At 40.2% G+C, this 21,666-nt stretch overlaps 1 protein-coding gene across 1 annotated transcript in view; it reads left to right on the top strand.

Moving 5' to 3' along the window:
* Window positions 1-2,442: 2,442 nt before the first annotated feature.
* The window catches only part of PDGFD (platelet derived growth factor D), an 84,449-nt gene continuing 65,225 nt past the window's right edge, over window positions 2,443-21,666 (top strand). Inside the window, exons 1-3 of the mRNA XM_006093516.3 lie at window positions 2,443-2,518; window positions 6,777-6,981; window positions 11,118-11,298. Of these exons, the coding sequence (XP_006093578.1) occupies window positions 2,443-2,518; window positions 6,777-6,981; window positions 11,118-11,298 (462 nt within the window). The remainder of the gene's footprint in view (window positions 2,519-6,776; window positions 6,982-11,117; window positions 11,299-21,666) is intronic.

Here is a 21,666-nt window from a genome sequence, read left to right on the forward strand (position 1 = left end):
CTAGGGTCAAATCATTTTTTCCCTGCTTAATTTAAAATATTATCCCTGATATATTTATTAATTTTTTTTAAAAATCTTTATTGTTGAAAATATACATATGTCTCCTTTTTTCCCCTTTTGACCTTTTCTAGCCTGCCCCCCCCACCCCCCTGCCACAGGCCTTCACCACCCTATTGTGGGTGTCCACAGGTTATGCATATATGCATACAAGTTCTCTGATTGACCCCTTCCCCTCCATCCCCCCATCCTCTTTCCCCCCCGCCTTCCCTCTGAGATTCCTCAGTCTGTTCCATGCTTCTGTGTCTCTGGATCTGTTTGATTCTACTACTAGCTTTGTGCCCTGAGGTCACAAGTTTCTTAAACTGCTGGAGATTCCTTTGTAAAATTCGGATATTATGGATCACATGGGTTGTTGTGAGGATTAAATAAAGTAAGGTATTTAAACTTTTCATAGTGTGCCTGGCACATAATAATTGCTCCATAAATGTTTGCTATTATTGGAACACCAGAGTAAATACCTTCATTCAGAAATGAAACTTTGTGTATAATACTTGGTAGTGATCTCAGGTTTAATTTGTAGGTTTCTCTGTGTTTCTATATTTCATTATAACTCTCCAGCTAAGAATAGCACTAAGTTGACATGAAGTTATCAATTATATTTAAAGAATGTGACTCAAAAGTCGAAGTGGATTACAGAGAGCAAAGAATCTAAAAGTCTCTAGCAAATTTCAGACTAAGAAGGAAGAACACCTTCTATATATATAGTAGTTAAGAGCATCAGCGCTGGGACCAATTGCCTGGATTTGTATTCTGACTCCACACTTCACTAACTCCATGACCTTGAGTAAACTACGTGACATCTCTGTGCCTCAGACTCTTCATCTGTCAAATGGTGATAATAAACTCAGCAAGTTTATTGATTTGTTTGTTTATTTTATTGTTGACGGTATTACAGGTGTCCCCTATCTTTCCCCGCTTGGTCCCCCTCCACCCAGCCCTGCCCCACCACAGGCCTTCACCACACTATTCTCTGTGTCCATGGGCTACCCATAGATATATATAAGTTCTTTAATTAATCTCTCCCAGTCCCTCTCATGCCCCTCCCCTCTGAGATCTGAAGTATATATGGTCTCTCTCTCTCTCTCTCTCACACACACACACACACACACACACACACAAGGTCATGTTTAATAGAGTTTAGATGCTGTAACTGAAATATGCAAAGTGCTTAGAAAAATGCCTTGCACAAAATAAGCACTATAAAAGTGTTTACTGTTGATCTCTAGCTTGTATATATGTAGATTTTGGGAGTGTTTTGTTTTGAAGGGAAAATAAATCAGAAATTAGATTTTTTAATTTTTTTAGCCTCAAGTTCAATATACTGCAATATAGGTCTGTGGTAACTTCAAGTTTTTCTTAATAAAACTACAGCTTTCTTAAAAATATAATTGGTGTTTCATTTAAAAGCAGAGTTAGTACTCTTAAGATAGTCTAGTCTTTCATAATGTTCTAGAAAAAAAGAAGTCCCTTTTCTACTGGCAGAAATCTCTATGCCAGCACATATGAAGGATGCTCACTTTGTCATTGACAAGCTCTGTGGTCTTCTGTGTGTTGATACCATTGACCTCTCTGTCCTTGAAATTGCCTCTTTCTGGGCAACTTGACATAGACATGGCACTGCTGTGGGTCCCCTGCCTGCCTCCCAGACATTGCTTCTCTGATTTTCCAGGCAATTCTTTTGTCGTCTGACCCCCCGCCCCCCGACATGTGTGCCAGCACCCACGCCTTAGCATCCTTTCTGCAGACACTTCCTCGGGACCCCCCCACCCCCCCACCAAAGGCTTCCCCTTTCCTCTCTAAGCAGAGACCTCATCTGTTCTATTCTCCCACATTAAATCCAGCGTTATAGTCCCAGAAGCCTGCTAAAGCTTCCACTTGAATTTCTCATTGCCACACTGAAACCAGACTTCCATTTCTTCAAAAATGTTTCCCCTACCCATTCTGCTGTGTTAGGGTTACCATGCTGCGTGTAAGCCTTTGCATTAGCATGTTGCTCCTGTCTCTTGATTTTTTTTTTCTTTCTGATTTGGACTTACTGCTACCTGCCATTCTAGGTCAGAACCTTGTTCTTTAGCAACAGCATAGTTTCCCCCATCCAAGATTTCACTTTCTACAGCTTCAGTTAACCAAGGTCAACTAGGGTCCCAACATATTAATTCCAGAAATATACAATTCATGTTTTACATTGCACACCATCCTGAGGAGTGTGATGAAGTTTCAAGATTCCCACATCATCCCACCCAGGATGTGACTCATCCCTTTGCCAAGTTTTCCACACAGTAGATCCTCCCCACCCATAGTCAGGGAGTAGCCTTCTTGGTTATTAGATCAACTCTAAGTATCACAGTGCTGTTGTTCCAGTCACCCTTATTTTACTTAATAATGACCCCAAAGTGCGAGAGTGGTGATGCTGGCAATTCAGATATGCCAAAGAGAAGACACAAGGTTCTTTCTTTAAGTGAGTTAATAAGGAAAGAAGTTGTATCCTGAGGTTGCTAAGGTCTACAGTAAGAACCAATCTTATCTGTGAAACTAAAAGAAGGAAAAATAAATTTGTGCTAATTTTGCTAGTGTACCCTAAACTGTAAAAGTTATGGCCACAGTATGTGACAAGTACTTAAAATAGAGAAGGTATTAAATTTATGGGTGGAAGATATGTTCTGATTGATGGCAATGTGGTGCACCAGAAAGCAATGAGTCTACAAGAAGACTTCAGCAAGGGATCCTCTGAAACCAGTGACCACATTCACATAACTTTATTTTAATATATTTGAATTTATTTCAGAGAGAGAGAGAGAGAGAGAGAGAGACATCAATGATGAGAGAGAATCATTGATCGGCTGCCTCCTGCATACCCTGAAACCCGGGCATGTGCCCTGACGGGGAATTGAATACCGGTTCATAGGTCGATGCTCAACTACTGAGCCACACTGACCAGGCCACATAACTTTTATTAGGGTGTATTGTTACAATTATTTTGTTTTATTAGTAGTTATTGTTCATCTCGTACTCTGCCTATGTATAAATTAAACATTACCACAGGTTTGTGTGTATAGGAAAACACAGAGTATATACAGAGTTGTGGACTATCCTCTGTTTCAGGCATCTGCTGGGGGTGCTGTGTCCCCTGCAGATCAGGGGGACTGCTATGCCTCGTAGGAGATGGCCCCACAGCAGGTGCTTGCCTTCAGGTGCACTACTTCCAGGTGCTCTCCTGCAGGTCATTTTCCACAGCACCGACAGGCTGATAACCTTCCCTTCTACTAGCCTTTTACCCTTTCCAGAACTTTCCTGTTTCCACCTCTATAAAGTGCAGGTACATTTGTCTTTCAATTCTTTCTGGAGTTTGCCTTTAAAGTATGTTACCACCCCAACCCCCCAATATGAACCGTTGGAATGTGCTCAGGTTAGTCCTCCCGCTGTGAGCCGCGCGCACACCTTGTACTCACCATGCCAGCCCTGTAGCTCCCCCTGCTCTGATAAGTATGTGTCAACTTTGTTTTTCAGGTCTTCGAAGACAACTGCTCTCTAAACATTCTTAAATTATATTTGAATCTAACATAGTCTCTGGAACAGTAAAAATATAAAATTACATAAATGTAAAAAAACAACAAAGAAACAAACAAACAAACAAAAAACACTATTACCCCTGAATGAAACCAAAGAGAAAATATGCTACTCAATCTTCTTATTTTACAAATGAGTAATCTGAACATCTGAGATGGGTTATTTAAAAATTTAATAGTTATATATTCAGATTTGTGGTTACCTTCTATTCATGGCACATGGTCCGTTGCTATTTACATTGTTGATATAAAGTTTTATCTAGAATAGATTTGCTTTTGATTAGAAATATTAATTTAGAGAAATTATAAGTAACTAATAGTACTGAAGATAAGAAAATACGGCAAAAATGTGAAAGTAATAAGAGATAGGATTGAAAATATCGCAATGCATTGATTAGAGTTTGTGCTTAATAAATGATTGTTGACTGGCTTGTTGAAAGCTCACACCTGTCTCCCTACTCCCTAGCAAACAGCCTTCACCCACTTACAGCAGACAAGTACTTTTCATGGCTACATTTTCAGCATAAGGTCAAAGGAAGAGAAGAGTAACAGGTCAGCTGGCAAAACTGTTTCTGGCCCTGTAGGCTTCCTTTAACTTTAGCTGAGCTCACTGGAGGTGGTGCCTACGGAGCCAGTGCCCTAGTCTGCAGACAGGAGTGTGGACTTCCTTTAGCCACCTCGCTCTTCCTAGAACTCTCTTTCCCACACAAAGTTTAACTGGGCAAGTGCAACACTACAAACAGCATGAGTAAAGAAAGTGAAGTGGAAATTCCCATATGCACAGGAATATTTGTAAAAGGGAGAGAAGACTACATTCCGCATGCTGACTCATTGCTCACATGCCTTCTCTTATTTTGGAAACTTTAAGAGCTACCCTCAGTAGCTTAACCTCTGAGTGGTTTCCGCCAGCACTTTAGACCTTCCTGACCAGGCTCACTGAATTACAGGCCCCCAAGTGAACTCTCTGCGGAGAAACAGAAATAGGCTGTGGCTGGAGTCTGCTTACAGACGGGCCTAAAAAGCTGAAATCTAAAGCGCAAAGAACTCTGGATACTGGGAGAAATGAAAAATGGATCCACTGTGCAATGTAATTCTGATACAAGCTACCTAGAGTTAGGTCGGGTTTCACAGGTTAAGGGCACAGTCCCTGCAAGACTGCACTTCAGACACCAGCTGCAAGTTTGGTGGTCCCCAGGCTACCCACACTTCCGACCAGCTGGCTACAAATTCAGCCTTTCCCACAGCCCCTCAGGTTTGAGAATTTGCTAGTGGTGATGTAAGAAGTCCAAACCTGTAGAAAACTTCTTAAGAATATGTTTTGCTTGATAATAGAGAAATAGGAAGGGAGAGGGAGAGAGAAACATCTATCTCTGTGGGCTGCCTCCTACACACCCCCTACTGGGAATCAATCCCCCAACCCTGGCATGTGCTCCTGACAGGGAATCTAACCTGTGACCTCTCTGAGCCACACCTGCTAGAGCCTGTGGAGAATTTTTATAAGAGTTTATTTGAGCCAAACTGAAGACACATGCTGGGGAGCGAGCTCTCAAATGCTCCAGAGAATAACAGTTTTGCAGCTTCTTTTATGCATTTGAAATTAAGGGAGGAATTTAAGGAAGACTCTATGGAGTGGGGGGGAAGCAAGAAGGGGTGGTGAATTACAGATTATAGAATAGTTAACAGGATTATGTGCTTTTTGCAGCTGGTTATGGCTTATTTCAAAAGTGTGTTAACCTAGATGCACAGAAACAATGGACAGGCCTTGCTTAAGGCAAATATGGGGCCTGACTACCCACCATGACCTGCCCAGTTAAGAATCTATGATCATGTCACCCTGTGAGGTCACTTTCCATAGAACCCCCCGTTTATTTCATTCACACTAGAACAACTCTTTGAATTTAAGAAATTACTGTAGTTAAAATTAAAATTTTACTACAAAATATACAAATCAGAACCAGCCAAGTAAAGAGGCACATATGGCAAGCAAGTCTGGGAGGGTCCCAATCATGAAGCTTTTGTTCCTCAGGAAAGATTGCCTTCCCAGCACATCAATGTGCATCACCAACCAGGATGCTTACCCAAGCCCCAGGGACCAGAGTCTTTCTGGGGCTTCATTCTGTAGGCAGGATTGATTGAATCACAAGCAATGTGATTAAACTCACTCCTCAATGCTCCTTCCCTCCAGGCTGATATCCAGGCTCAGAGGTCATGTTGGTCTTTCTGTTGAGGCCAGTACCCATCCTGAAACTACTTAGGGGTTCCAAGTATATCACCTCATTAGCATAATGTGGTCCCAGGGGAGTACCATGAAAAAGAACACTTCTATTACTTGCAAAATTCTAAGGGTTTAGAAGTTCCCTCTCAGGAACTCAGGACAAAGACCAAACAAAAATGCTATTAAACAAACAACACACAGAAAATAGAAGATGAATTGGATCTATTTAAGCCATGAAAAACTAACACAAAAAAAATATGATTTTTATGATGGAGAAACCACGGAAAAATGTCACTTGAATGTAAAATGAGGGCCATTAAACATCATTAGATCTTTAGAATGTGTTTTTCACTCACGGGTTCATTTATACAGCATTATTTATTGAGTGTCTACCTCCTATGCTAGTCAATGAAGGTATACCATTACACTATCCTTGTTTAAAAAATAATAATTTTATTTGTATTACATTAAAAAGAGGAAGGATGGTGCTGAGGGGTGGGAGTGGCTGGGGAGAGGTCAATAGGGAGGAGGGAAGGAGACATATGTAATATTAAACAATAAAGAATTTAAATTAAAAACATAAAAAAGAGGGAGAATGAACTAGTTGAAATTATTTGCTTGTTTTAACTACAATCAAAATGAACCTGAGTTCTGGGATAATCATTAATTTTTCCTTGTCAAATATGATGTTAAGAGAGCCCCTCAAATACAAAGCATTTGTCGTCAAGTCTATATTGGAGAGGAATTTTGGGAAGTGGGGGGTTATAGGAGAAATGTATATGTTGTTTGTTTCACCAGAAGGCTACCATTTGGTCGTATGTTTTTAAACAAAATCAAAAAGTGCTTTGAAATGCGATGTTTTTTAAACTGTTCTTTTTTTGCTTTCCTGTAATTGGAGCAACATACTAATTTCTACAAGTTGTGACTACTAACAGAGAGCAATCACCTCACAGACTTGTACCGGAGAGACGAAACCATCCAGGTGACAGGAAATGGCCACGTGCAGAGTCCCCGCTTCCCAAACAGCTACCCCAGGAACCTGCTTCTGACATGGCGGCTGCATTCCCAGGAGAAGACAAGGATACAGCTGGCCTTTGACAATCAGTTTGGATTAGAGGAAGCAGAAAATGATATCTGTAGGTAAGTGGAGAAAAATGTCCAGTTTAGAGAACTCTTCCAAGGTGAAAAATAAAAGATGAATTGAAAAGCATCACATTAAACTCCCCTTGTGGGCTCTTTGGACCTGCTCAAGATGCACCACTTCTTTCTCAAAAAGCCTTATGTCCGTCTTAACGGACAAAATAAACTGGGGCATGGACGGTGCTGTGGAGGGGCTAGTAGCCTCACTTTCACACCTGTCAGAGCCAGGCTGCATGGCCCCCAGCCCCCAGAGAAGGCAGGAGTCTGCAGGCCGCAGTCTTGGCCAGCCTACAACAGCCTCTGTGAGTAGATGGATGCATCCCATAACCCTACATCACCTGCAGCCAAGGCTTGTGGCTCTGGCCCAAGTCAGCCTTGGGCTCAAGGAGTGTGTACCCTACTTGGCTCCAGGAACTAATCAGACTATGTAACCTCTGCACAGTCACGGTTCCCGTAGCACTGGGAGAGGGTGACGGTGAGGACCTACAGCAGTGATGGCGAACCTATGACATGCGTGTCAGAGGTGACACGCGAACTCATTTTTTTGGTTGATTTTTCTTTGTTAAATGGCATTTAAATATATAAAATAAATATCAAAAATATAAGTCTTTGTTTTACTATGGTTGCAAATATCAAAAAATTTCTATATGTGACACGGCACCAGAGTTAAGTTAGGGTTTTTCAAAATGCTGACACGCTGAGCTCAAAAGGTTCGCCATCACTGACCTACGGTGTCAGGCCCTTACCCTGACATCATAGTTTTAAGATCTCAGGTGTGTGTAGGAAGGAAGAGGTGGCAACCCCAGGGACTGTGTGCTCCTCAGATGGTCTGTTTCCTGCAGTTTCTGAGTCAGCATTAGAAGATAAAACCATGGCTGATAATCTCCCTTTTTTGGAATATTTATCAGACAAAGCCCTGGCTGTTGTTTTTTTGAATTGTCTGCTCCACAGCATCTTATTCTCTTAATTAGCATATATAAGACTCAGGGAGGATTTTTCTCTTTTCTGTACTTAACTGCGCACACTTGTTCTGCATTGCCAATGAACTACTGAGCTGCTAAATCCTTCCAGCAGGTTTATTTTTCTTTGAATAATAAAAAGAGGGAGCCTCAAATTTGGCTGTCCTTTGTTGCATGTTTATTATGCTGACAGTTTTTTATTATGTTGCTATGTTTTTCAAGAATAATAGCAGTGACTGTGACTTTTTAGGAGCATAGAGGGTACTGTATGTCCGAAAACAAATTCAAATACATGCCAGAAGAGCCAGTCAGTATTTACAAGGAGGATAAACTAGAGCAGATCTTGTTTCTTTTCAACCTTGAAAGAAAGAACTAATTTTCTGCACTGGAAAAAAAAACAGTTTATGAGAAACACACACACACACACACACACACCATTATTGAAAGCTTATTAAAGGTGATGACACAGAAGGAGAAAGTCAGGTTTCTACTACTGAACAGGGATTTTGATTCTGGTAGTGAGTGAGCTCTTTTGGCATCCTGGCCTCTAAAACAGAAGAAGAGAAAGCTAGAATGGTTAGCTTTTTGGCCCTCCATCAAATCTAGTTGCTCCTCAAAATGTATGGAGAAGTAGAGGAATCAGAGGTGGACAGGGGCGAGAAGAAGGGAAAGACACAGTTCAGAGACTCGCCTCAACGCTCCCTAAGAAACATGGTGGTGCTCTCTTGACATCAGATCCGGAGCAGATGTTACACTGCTGATGTGTCCTCAAAAAACAAGAACGACCTATTGCCATCTTAACAAAGTTTCCAGTAAACGCCTGCTTTGAGCAATAAATATGATTTACACATATTGTATATAAAATGAAATGCAATTGGTTTTCTACCCTCTGGTCCCAAGCCTCCTTGACGTTTACACTGTATTATTTTATTGCTTGAAATAATTCTTTGCTAGTTCTTTTCACCTTCCAAGCACCGTATAAACTTTAAGTAACTAGTTTACACAGTGCCCAAGAGTTGACCAGCTGGGAAAATCATATAAACCTTCTTATTCTGCTCATAAGGTAACTGAGGCAAAGGACATAGGCTCTCATAAATCACTGCCAACAAAATTAAGTCAGCATGCTGTTGTATTTGCCTCCTCCTTAGGCTATTCTGCCCAACAAATAAGAGCTCTGAGGTGCATAAGTAGGACCATAAAGCCATATTAGATTTCCTTTATATTTAGATGTGGTGTTTCTCATGCTTATTCCTTTTGGCAATTGTGACAAATATATATATAAATATAAATATATATATATATATATATATATATATATATATATATATATATATTTAACAGATTTATGCTGTCACAGGAAAGGGACCAGGACTGACGTGGGTCTGCCCTGACACAGTATGGAATGTGAGGTACTTGACTTCATGAAACAGAGGAAGGGCTTAAGATAGAAGAGGCAAGATCAGAGCAACAGGAGTGAGCTGAGGTGGAGCTGCCTTGACCCTTTGGAAATGTGAGGAGGAGTTGAGCCTAGGCATGGCTACCTTGGCCTTTTAGAAGGAAAGTCAGAGAGGTAGAAGAAGTGAGCCAGCTGGGCTGCATGGGCTCAGGAAACAAGTTACACAGGCAAAAGGAGGGCCTTTGGAGACAGGTTCAGGGGTTAGTCCGGGACAAGCTGCCACTTTCTTGCTGCTCCCCTTGTGGCAAGTCTCCTGGTAACCTTTAGAGTTTAGAAAAAGAAAGCAAAGATACATGCCTGAGGAAAGAATGGGGGTGGGGGGCCCAGTGTGCTCCAGGGAGAGCGCTCATTGTGTCCTTTGTCTTAAGGGTTTTTATTTGCTTCTAAAGGCAGGAATTTTAAGGGAGGTCTCCGGAGGATCTCAATAGAATATTCAGCTGCCTCCTAGGTGTGTCCTTTGATATGCTGATGTATCAAAATGAGCTTATAGAGGGATTAGGGTCATTATCTGGTCAGTTTCACCTTCAAAGAATGTCACCCAAGGGGAACCAGGATTGAGGTGAGTCTGCCCCCTGCATGGTCTGGAATGTGGAAACCATTTACTCCTAAGTGTTTTTGGTTAGGGAAGATAATACCTCTTGATTTATTATCTGGCTGTAAATTGCACAGCCATTTAATCATCTGCCTCAGTTTCCCCATTCCATTTGCCCAGGAATTTTCCTAGGTCTTACTCACTGGCTTCAATGCCACTGTTCACTGTGAATGTAAATCATTTGCATCGAGAAGTCATTAGGGGAGAGGTGGAGGGGAGGAGTGAGACACCGATGCCCAGAACCAAAAGGCAAACAGTTCAGCTCATCAAGTACAATGTTCCAAGATGTTGAGTGTCTGGAAATAGTATAAATGGTCCCTAGAAGATGTCAACTCTGTCACTGAAGATGTCCTATCATGTGAGGGAAAGGTGGGATGGGATGGAGGGACCTCGAGAATCAAATGGTTTTATGGAATGTCTAAAGAGGTTCAATCCTGGCACCCCATGTTTCTCTGACCAACGCAAAGGGGAACTTATGATCTTCAGCTCATTCACATCCTCATTTGATCAGCCCAGATATTTACAATATTGATTAGCACACATCCTTACCCAAGTCATATGCTTCCCATTATGATAAAAGTCATATTTTATTATATTATCCTTTCAAAAGACAGTGTCCAAAAAGAGAAATTAGTGATTTATGTTGTGCATAGAAAATGCTGGTCTGTATGCTGTACAGCTACAGATTAGTTCCTTTTTAAAGAAAGTACTGTGGTTAATTAATTCAAAGTGGGATTTGTCTGAAAATCTTTATATAGCAAATATTTGACCATATAATTAGGACAGCATCTTCTCAAATATGATGATAGATTATAGTTATTAGTTTTTCCAGGAAAACCTTATAAGCCAGATGCTAAGAATATAGCCTGTTTTGATTATTAATGATTTTGAGAACAGTCATGGCTAAATGTGTATAAAGGTTCTCTCAGAACAGATTGTGGAAGTTTGTATTTAGAAAACTTAATCTAAAAAATAGCTTTGATTTTAACATATCTGTAGGTTATAATTTTTATTCCGTCTAGTAGGTAATAAGAAATCACATATGTTTGTTTTAACTTATAAGTGAAAGTATGAATTTCAAAAGTCTACTTTAATAAAAATTTGGGTTTTTTTGTGAAATTGATACTAGATATGATTTTGTGGAAGTTGAAGATGTATCTGAAACCAGTACCATTATTAGAGGACGATGGTGTGGACACAAGGAAGTTCCTCCAAGGATAACATCAAGAACAAACCAAATTAAAATAACGTTTAAGTCTGATGACTACTTTGTGGCTAAACCTGGATTCAAGATTTATTATTCTGTTGTGGTAAGTAGCTTAGCCATGCTGTGATTAAAAGAAAACACTGGTTTCATGAAGTATAGAGATCATTTTCTATGATTAAACACAGTGCTGTGAGGGTGAAGAAATTTTATCAATTCCCTTTGGTATACTTTGTTCCTACCGATAGCCAAAATGGTAAAGCTGTTTTTAGTAAGGAATACCATTTTGAATCTATTAAGTCAACTCTTGGGCCCAGACATTTTGGAAAAAAAAAGATAATATAGTGAATAGAAAAAGTAAAATGGTTTCTAGTAAAGCAGATACTATATTACCTTTGATTCAATTGACGCAAGGTAAATGTATAGCCAGATAGAAGGTGAGAGTTGGGCCTCTTTGATTTGAAAGTTGTCTATGTATTTCTGATCACATAAAAGGGTCCTAATGACTTTAGTGTAAATTATCACTCAAATTTGGGAAGGGTCTGTGTTATAATCACACAGCCTCAGAGGTAGCAAGCATCTTAAAGATCATGAGGTGTATTCAGGACCCACGAGTTGGATTCTTGTCTACTACACCCATGCTTATTTGTGATAACTCCTCTACTAAAACACCGCAGTAGTCACTTCCAGCTTTAAGTGGTTTCTGACTGTTAGAAAATGTTTAATGTTTTATCAAGCCAAAATTGACATTGTAGTTAATTCTACTTGTTTGGCCACACACAGTCACAGCCACTTCTTCAGTTAATCGGTCATTCATAAAACAATATGAAGTTCCTGCTTGTTGTTAGACACTCTCATAGGTATAGTAGATACAAAGGTAAGCAGGACAGACAGGTTATTGACCTCTTGGAACTTATAGTTTGATAAATATAACAACTAACATCCCTGGTCAGTATGGTTCAGTTGGTTGGAGTGTCATCCCTTACATGGAAAGGTTGCAGGCTCTATCCCCAGTCGGGGCACATGTTTCTCTTTCACGTCAATGTTTCTCTCTATCTCCCTTTATCTCCCTCTAAAATCAATAAACATATCCTGGGTGAAGATTTTTTTAAAAAGGGGGTAACAATGTGAGAATGATGAGTATTAAGACAGAAGTACTGGGTGTGATAGGTCAAGCCCAGGAGACAGCAGAATAATTTTGCCTATATATTATCTTAAATATTCCTGAGTCCTTTAACTGTGCGTAGTATATTGTTTTTTGTTCTCTCAGCAACATTTTTTCACTCTCATTCAGTTTGTTTTCATCCCCTTTCAAAATGCAGATGGCAAAATAGACCACAGTACTATATATTGGATGAATTTGTAGGGGTTTTCCTCTTATGAGTTAAATTTAGAATAGAAACAAATCTTGCTTTTTGTAAACTAAAGGGTTTTTTTGTTTTGCATTATTGGGAATCATTGAATACTAAATGAATTCTACATCAGAACATTGTAAATGAAGGAAATAGCATGTGGTAACACTGTTCCAGTTTTAATTTGAAAATAATCCATCAAGCATGATTTACATTATTGCAAACTCAGGCAGTGCTGCTCAGCATTAAAATTGAAGGGTGAGCCTTGGGTCTCTACATCTCTTTGCCTTTTAAGGTGTTCATTGACGCATGTGTTCTCAATTGTTCATGGAAAAAAACAGGCTTGGCATGTGATGGATAGGCTTAATGAGGGGCCTCCCAACCCTCTTTTTTTCAAGCACTATTAGTGTGAGTATACTTTTTTATGAAGCTTTGGTTGTGACTAAGTTGAATGGTCCATAAATCAGTTAGAAACACCCCACCACTAACACAATGTCTTTAAGGAGAAGTAATATCTTCTTATAGAAAAGGAAGTACAAGCATGACTTAGGGAAGGGTGAGTACTCCTGTTTGAGGAGCTTTGCAGTGTGGTGGAGGCTCACCACTCATCTCCTAGCCAGTGTGCAGTGGAATTTTGTGCAGTCTCTGTGGTTTGAATGAAAACTATTCGGCATCTCTCCACTCACTCACTCATTCACCTCCACCAGTAGCTACATTCAATTATGTTTTTTAGAAATGTTGATAGTATAAAATTTTTGTGCATTTCTCTACTGGACACTTGGTCTGCACTGATTGAGAATAATCTCAGGCTCTCTTTCCACTCCTGATAGGCTTCGGGCACAAAACATGATCAGTTAGAGTCCACGCGCTTTAGTGGCTGAATTCCAAGAGGTAGAATGAGCTTAATCTTCGGGTGTGTATAGACTCCAGATCTATGTGATTTTTTTTTTATTAAACTCATTTGAGTCTTGCTCTGCAAGGACAGAAGGTCAATTATGGCCTGGCCAATGTATTGGGAGGATCATTTTGTCCATGTTTAAATTTTCTTGGAGAGACAATAAAGCAAAGTTTATTAACTCAAATGTATAGAGTCTGGGTTTAAAACTCAAAATGGGTCAAGTGTAAATTGACAGTACAGAGTGGGATTAAAAATGGCAGGTCTTCTTTAAGTCTGTAAATAATGACTTGTAGAATGTATTGAAGGTCCATAAAACCTCTAGAAGTCTAGGGGTTAGAGGCAGCTGTTATGCAACTGCAGGCTTAAGGAGTGGTAGGTGCTAGGGAAATTGAACCTTAGAATAGCTTTTAGAAGTCAAGTGCTTTTGAAAAATGGCAAGTGGCTATTTGGATCAGGCAAGATCAGCTCCATTGGAAACTCTTGCCTCTTCCTTGCCTCAGTGACTCTCCGTGGGCAAGGACTTCTGACACTGCAGGTTATAGGCGTTCAGGGACACAAGGGCCTCTTACACAAAAGTCACATCTCCATGGTCCATGTTTATAAAGTTTTTGGAATACCAAGTCCAGTTTTCAGTCAATCTTTCATCAAGTTTTCAGTCTAGGAAGACATAGATAATATCAAAATCACTTATTTTTGCTTGAGAATGATTCTTGTATTACAACTAGAGACCTGGTACACGGATCCGTGTACTAGTGGGGTCCCTCAGCCTGGCCTGCACCCTGTCACAATCCAGGACCCCTCGGGGGATGTCGGATTGCCAGTTTCTGCTGAGGGATGTAGAAGTGTGCAAAGTGGCAGGCAGCCTGGGAGGAGTCCAAGCCCTGGCTGGGCACTGCACTGCTCCTGCTCATCCCAGCCCTGCTGCATCTACTGCTGTAGCCCCACCGCTCAGTAGCAGGGCCACAGAGGTAGGAGAGGCTCCCGCCGCTGCGTCTGGGCTCACCAGCTAGGAGCCCGGCTTCTGGCTGAGCGGCACTCCCACTGTGGCAGCACACTGACCACCAGGGGGCAGCTCCGGCGTTGAGCGTCTGCCCCCTGGTGGTCAGTGTGCATCATAGTGACCGGTCAACCAGTTGCTTAGGCTTTTATATATATGTAGATTTTGTTTCATGTGCTTAGAATTCAGTCTCTACCATTTTTACAGCACCTATCACAGTCTCTCCTGGGGCAAGGCAGGTACCACAGCCACATAGGACCAGAACTGTGCTGTAAAGCTCATTTTGGACTGAATAGGGTTTCCCTTGGTACTAATGGTGTGATATTAAACATGTCTCCTACCTTTGCTTTTATATCTATAAAATGGGGATAATAATTGGAGTTGGTGTGAGATTTTAAAATGATCACAAATATTTAGCACAGCACCTAGGAAATAATAAATTTGCTCAATAAATAATAGTGATAATGATCCTACCTCTACCATCACAAATGGTGTATATATCTTTCTTCCAGGTAATTGGTAATGAATTATTTGAGGGTAGGACAAGTATCTTATTCCTGTGGGTATTTTACAGATTGCCTTGTTTATCTATGGCTAGATAGTGCATTTGTTGAATTGACTCTTTTCCCAGAATATATGATTTATAATAAGGATTGCCTAATTTCATTTTCTTGCTCACCTGTTCAGTCTTCTTTTGTGATTTTGCTCCATTGAAGAGAATACACATTTTCAGAGGCCATAATTAAGCTAATGTTATCAAACACTTGTTAGCAAGATGCGATTATCGAAGTAAATTAGGCTCTCCCACCTCAAATCTGTTTTTTGGGGTTATGAATGGATTGATATTTTTATGGAGGCCATTAAGTAGATTATTGGGAAGATGTCCAATTACAAGGGTCCAAAGGATGTTGTGCAAGAAATGAGCAGCATAAGTACGAATTTCAGTTCTGCTGCTCTCTGGCTGAGGGCTCAATTTTTCATCTGTAAAATGTTGATAATATTACCTAAGATTAAGTAGATGTGATGATTAAGTTATATAACTTTTAAGGCACTATGCCTAGCTAAGTTATTAATTACTCAAATACCTGCTGCTCTTATTGTTATCATTATCATTGCTGTTGTCATGAATGTATCAGGCAACCAGTGAACTTCTTGGACCTATACACAAAGCCCAGTGGTTAGTGTGTACTTGTGCACATGTACAGACATCTCGGACCATAATTCACTTCCTCCATCCAACTTAGAAACATTTTATTGTACATTGTAGCAAACACAAAAGGTTGTATATGTTTAATAGAAAATACATTCTCAAGTAAAAAATCAAGGTATTTGAAAGTTATTCAGAAACTTTCCTTCTGTATTAACAAGCTAGTTTATTTTTTACAAAAACACGGTTTTATCAGGCTAGTTACTTAACTATGTATCTATGCAGTTTGAATTAACTTCAGGTGGTGCAGTTAGATTTCCACTGAGATTAAAATTCTACATGAATCATTGTTTTGCATTATAAATGATCATGTAAAATAGAAGAAGATGGAGAAGAAAAGAAGAAAAAGGGGGACTAGAACCCAGGAGTTGAATAAGATCATATCTCAATTATAACAACTTTTACAGATTCTTTTTTATTATTATTACTGATTTGAAAGAGAGAGAGGGGAACATCAATTTGTTGTTCCACTTATTTATGCATTCATTGGTTGCTTCTTGTATGTGCCCTGACCAGAGGTCAAACCCATAACCTTGGCATATTAGGGCGGCGCTCTAACCAATTGAGCTACTGGCCGGCCATGTCCTTTGAAGATTCTGTGTTTCCCTAAAACTTAGCAGTTGATGAAACAAAATCATGGTGGGCAAGTCATCCTCATTTGCCTACCTTGAGTTTTGAAAGACAGCTAGAGAATGAAGGAGGACCCCATTTGCTTTTCTCTATAAAATGTGGGAGGATTCCATCTTTAGTTGCATAGTCAGGAAAACTTAGGTGAGTGTATGGAGCACCCACCGGTGTTACAGCCACTTTAGCAAGGACTGTAATAGAGCTAAGGACAGTCAAATTGGGGATCCTCCCAGCAGAATCTGTTTACCTCAGTTTATTCCTTTCACAATTATTGGGAGATTGGGAGCTTTAAGGGCTGCAATATTGTTATTTAAGTGCCTACTGTGAGGCAGACCAAGCACAACCCTGGAGATACAGAGTTTCTGCCCTCAGGATCTTGCATGTGGGAGGAAAAGACAACAGACATGTAAGTAAATGAAGGGTGTCCCCCAAAAATGTATGCACACTTTAACAGCTGATTCTATTACATTTTGAATGTGAAATGTATTTTAATAAGCACTTCTATAATTATTCAAAGTGTGTATACATTTTTTTGGGACACCCTTTAGGGTAGTAAGTGTTTATATACAAACAAATTATTTGAAGTTCAATAAAGGCCAGAAATAAGGTAAAAGAGAGCAGTGTGATGGAGAATGACTGGGAAGGGGCTCAGTCCAGCTAGAGAGTCAAGGAAGACCTGCGCATGTAGCCTTTGAGTTGAGACCTGAAGGGTTAGGAGGAGGCACCCATGAGAAGCTATGCGAGAAGAGTGCTTTAAGCAAAAGCACAGCAAATGCTAAGACCCTGGGATAGAAAAGAAATCTCTTTCCTTTGAAAGTAATAAGTATTTTGATTTCTTAGGACTTAGGCTGCTGGAAGAAAGCAAACATAAGAGAGGGAGGTAGAGCAGTCCCTAACCACTGTCTCAGTCAACAGTGAGAAAGGAGATTTCTTATGCTTCTCTCAGCCCATCCCTATTCTGAGTATCTCTCAAGTCTTTCAGTACTGAGACCTGACAAACTTTTTTAGGTAGCGAAAACCCGAGGGTCAGCTAAGGCCAGATACTAAGAGAGTATTAGTAAGATATCAAATGAAATCTAAGGCAGAAAGAAAACCAGGGTCAGACAGGAGGAGAGCAGAGCAAGAGAGGCAAATGCATGCTCAAACATTCCTAACTAAATGTTGTTGCACTAGGCCGCCAAGCTTAAGGGTGTTGGTTGAAGCAGGCAATGTCTCATTGTTGCTGCATTTTATAGGCAAGGGTAGATAAGTGGTCTTATTTAAAATTTTATAAGTGTTCTAAAATTTCATCAATGACAGAGATCATTTTAATGGATTAGGGGGTCTCATTGGGTAAGTTTAATGTATCAGTTATTTAATCAGATTGCTTTCCTAAAACCTGAATACATAATGAGAACTTTAATAGAGTTCATGAGATAGGCATAAGGAAATTTAATATAGTCCTGGAGCAAAGGATAATTTAACAAAGTGTATATATAGCGAAGTCTAGAAGCAAATAGTAATGGGTAGGCAGGATGAAGAGGAAGTGGGCTCTTGCAATAGGGAGCAGAAGAAGGATTAAGGGAGAAGGAGGAGACAAGAAAGTGAGGTGAAATGAAATCCTATGATAATATTATTTGGCCCAGTCCCATTCAGGGCATTGCTGTTAGTTATGCATTTGTTTCAGTGTATTAGTCAACAGACATTTTATTGAGCACCTATTATGTTCCATGCACTATGATACATATCAGATATAGAGTAGGGAACAAAACAGCCAAGGTTCCTGCCATCATAGAACTTATAACTTGGCAGGCCTAGTCCTAATGATGGTGGTGATGATGATAATGATAAATATATTATAAAATAAAAATAATAAAAAATATAGCATCTAACCCTTTGGGTTTTGTGAAGATTAAATACATGAGGCAAAAGTATGTGAAGTGTTTAATGCAGTGCCTAGCATATCATAAATAATATGCTGCTGCTGAATTGTGCATTGTAAGTAGACTGATTTTAAAAATATATAGAATTTAGAGCTTCAGCATTTTAGAGATCTAGTGTCTAGGGCAGTGATGGTGAACCTATGACACGCATGTCAGAGGTGACACGTAAACTCATTTTTTTGGTTGATTTTTCTTTGTTAAATGACATTTAAATATATAAAATAAATATCAAAAATATAAGTCTTTGTTTTACTATGGTTGCAAATATCAAAAAATTTCTATATGTGACATGGCACCAGAGTTAAGTTAGGGTTTTTCAAAATGCTGACACGCGGAGCTCAAAAGGTTCACCATCACTGGTCTAGGCCAACACTCTTATTTTACAAGTGAGGCAATGAACACAGATAGGTGACTTTACAAATTAAACAGTGAACCCAGAGAGGTTTTAAGTTTGTCTGTGGTCACAGAGCTCGCAAATACATGTTATCCATGAGATATAAAGCTGTGGATCAGCTTCAAAGAAAAATAAGATATCTGAAATTTTGCATACAATTTCAGGGAGCCCCCTGAATCTCATTTATGATATCGTATGAGTCCTCTCAGATGTGGTTAAGAGCCCCACACATATTGCCGCTGCGTGCCATCTGACATTTGGCATGTTTTCTGCCATGTTGACCAGTCCTTTCCAACACAAGCATGTGTTTGAAATAATACTTTACTACCGCAATTAATTTTCCTCGTAAACCCCATGTGCTGATCACATGAGCAGATGACTCCCCATGTGTGAAGCAACATGTGCAACTTTGCGAGGGAGGCTGTGTGATGACACCTGGACAGTGCAGTGTCCTTGTTTATCTGGAATTTAATTACACAAGCATGCTACAAGTACACCTTATTCTTGAAAACCAGAAATATGTAGTGATTTTTGGAGCTCCAGTTGCGCAATCGGTTAGCGCGCGGTACTTATAAGAAATATGTAGTGATTTTAAATGACTGTGCCTCTTCATATACATATGACTTTCTATTACTGTGCTCTTTGATGTACTAATATTTTGGTAGGTCAAGAAAATGAGAAAGAAAGAAAAAGAAGACGGAAGAAAGCTATTCGACCATATTAGAAAATGGCTTGCGTATTAAAGATATGCCTGAAAAAGCAGTATTTCTTTCTTTAAAAGCTATGAAGTGAACCTCAGTAAAACAAACAAACAAACAAAACAAATAACACCTCCACCTAACGTTCACTTACAAATTCAATAGGCATTTCAGAGAATGTACTGTGGGTAATAATAAGAAGAATGTAATAGTCCTGTGAAGGAGAAGCAATTATAAAATGCTGTGAATGGCAGGGATAAAATGTGAATGTAATATTCTGGGCACACAAGGAAGAGATTTACTTAACCTCACAAAGGTGGCGATTGCTGGTGTAAGGGAAGCAAAAAACGTTTTTCCTCTACCCTCTTAGGTTCTCTCTGTCTGGGACCCTGCAAATTAGACTGACCAAAGACAGGTTAACAAGAGAAAACACACAGAAGTTTCTTTTTAAAAATTGATTTTTAGAGAGAGAGAGGAAGGAAGAGAGAAAAATCAATGTGAGAGCTGAACATTGATGGGTTGCCTCCTGCAAGCCCCCTACAAGGGATGAGCAAGCATCCCAGGCATGTGCCCTGACTGAGAATCAAACCAGCAACCTCCCTGTGCACAGGACGATGCCCACCCATTTGAGCAACACTGGCCAGGGCCAAACAGAAGATTCTTAGTAGATGTCATCACACACATGGGAGCACTCAGTGCTGAGTAACTCAAAACGGTGGTTAGAAGTTAGGCTTATATAACATCTAACAGAGAATAAAAATGTTTAGAGAAATGACAAGACAAGGGAAACGGACTTTGAGTTTCCAGGCTAGAAAATTGTGGAAAATATGTAGATTAGATGAATATATGAAGAAACAAACAAAAGCCAAAGGTTGGTTAGTGAGGTTTGTTATATATATTCCTATGGCCTCTCTAGGCTGAGAAGGGTCTGGAGTTGTCTGGCGAATAGCTTCTGTCCTTCCTGGTAGAGAAGGAAGGGAGGAAACCTTTACAAACGTATGTTCTCCTGGGTAGTTAGTGGGAGGGCAGAGAGCTTTTTCCATGTCTGCTTCTTAACTGCCTTCCGCTTAAAATAACCCCATTCTACAGTGGCCTAGCCGGGGTGACATATTTGACCACCCTTTATTGGACTGAGTCAGAGAGGAAAGAGCACCCTGGGGAGAGGGTGTTGCCGAAATAAAGGCACAAAGTCAAAACATTTCATATCCTGATGACTTAATTCAAAGTGTCGCTGGTTAAGGGGTACTGACAACCTCTTTATTTTTGCCATTAGGAAAGAGATACAAAAAGCCAGAATATCATCAGAATAGCAGCTTTATTAATGGGGATTGAAGAAATGCCAAAGCTCAGGACTCTCTTGTAAATCTAGAGTAATCAGATTTTGGCTGGGACCCAGAACCCAGTGGGCTGTATTATTATGGTGATGCAGTTTCAGACCAAAGGAGGGGTCTGGAGCCTATAAAACAGACTTGGGATGCACTTACCCACCCCTCTCACTGCATGAAAGATCACAGTCTGAGGGCAGCCAACTCCCAACCCTGCTAATCTTAACAGATGGACCAGGGAATTGGAGGAGAGTGGACACCCTTCCCAATGGCTGGAGGCAGAAGCAGGCAGCTCAAGAGAGAAATGCAGGAATGGGGTGGGGATAGAGGAAGGGAGGGAGGATGGAAGAAATGATGAAGGGCAGAAATCCATAATGAAAGAGACCAAAGATGTTGATGTCTCCATATCTGTGGGCTGAAGTAGAAATATGGAAGAAAGGGTTTCCTCTTCTAAGTAAGCAAAAAAAGGTTCCTGTGCCCATGACATCCAAGCCCATAGTGATGGTTATGCCTTTAATTTTCAATCAGTCATCCTTGGTAAAGGTTTTGAGAACTTAATCCCACCTACTTACGGTTCTAAGAAGAGCTAATTGACCTGCTCCACCTCTCTAATAATCAGCTATTCTAGTGGCAAGTTGAAGATCCCTGGAACTTTGAGGAAATGCCAGTCTTTTCTCTAAGGTGACAAAAGGAATTAGAAATTAATCATACCTTGGCAGGTTTTACTCAGTGGTTAGAGCATCGGCCTGTGGACCGAGGGGCTATGGGTTTGATTCCAGGTCAAGGGCATGTACCTCGGTTGCAGGTTCAATCCCGGCCAGGGCAGAGTGTGTGTAGAAGGCAATCAATTGATGTCTCTTGCTCTCTCCTCCAGCTCCCTCCCTCCCTCCCTTTCACTCTTTCTAAAATTCAATGGAAAATCCAGTGAGGATTAAAAAAAAAATCAAACAATCAATCATAAAGACAGGACTCATCTAGCCTTGAAAATAACCGTCCTTAATGTTCCCTTTATCGGTGGGAATGTAACAGATTAAGGCTGACCTCTGTTCAACAT

The sequence above is a fragment of the Myotis lucifugus genome, unplaced genomic scaffold, assembly GCF_000147115.1.
Source record: "Myotis lucifugus unplaced genomic scaffold, Myoluc2.0 scaffold_117, whole genome shotgun sequence".
NCBI lineage: Eukaryota > Metazoa > Chordata > Mammalia > Chiroptera > Vespertilionidae > Myotis > Myotis lucifugus.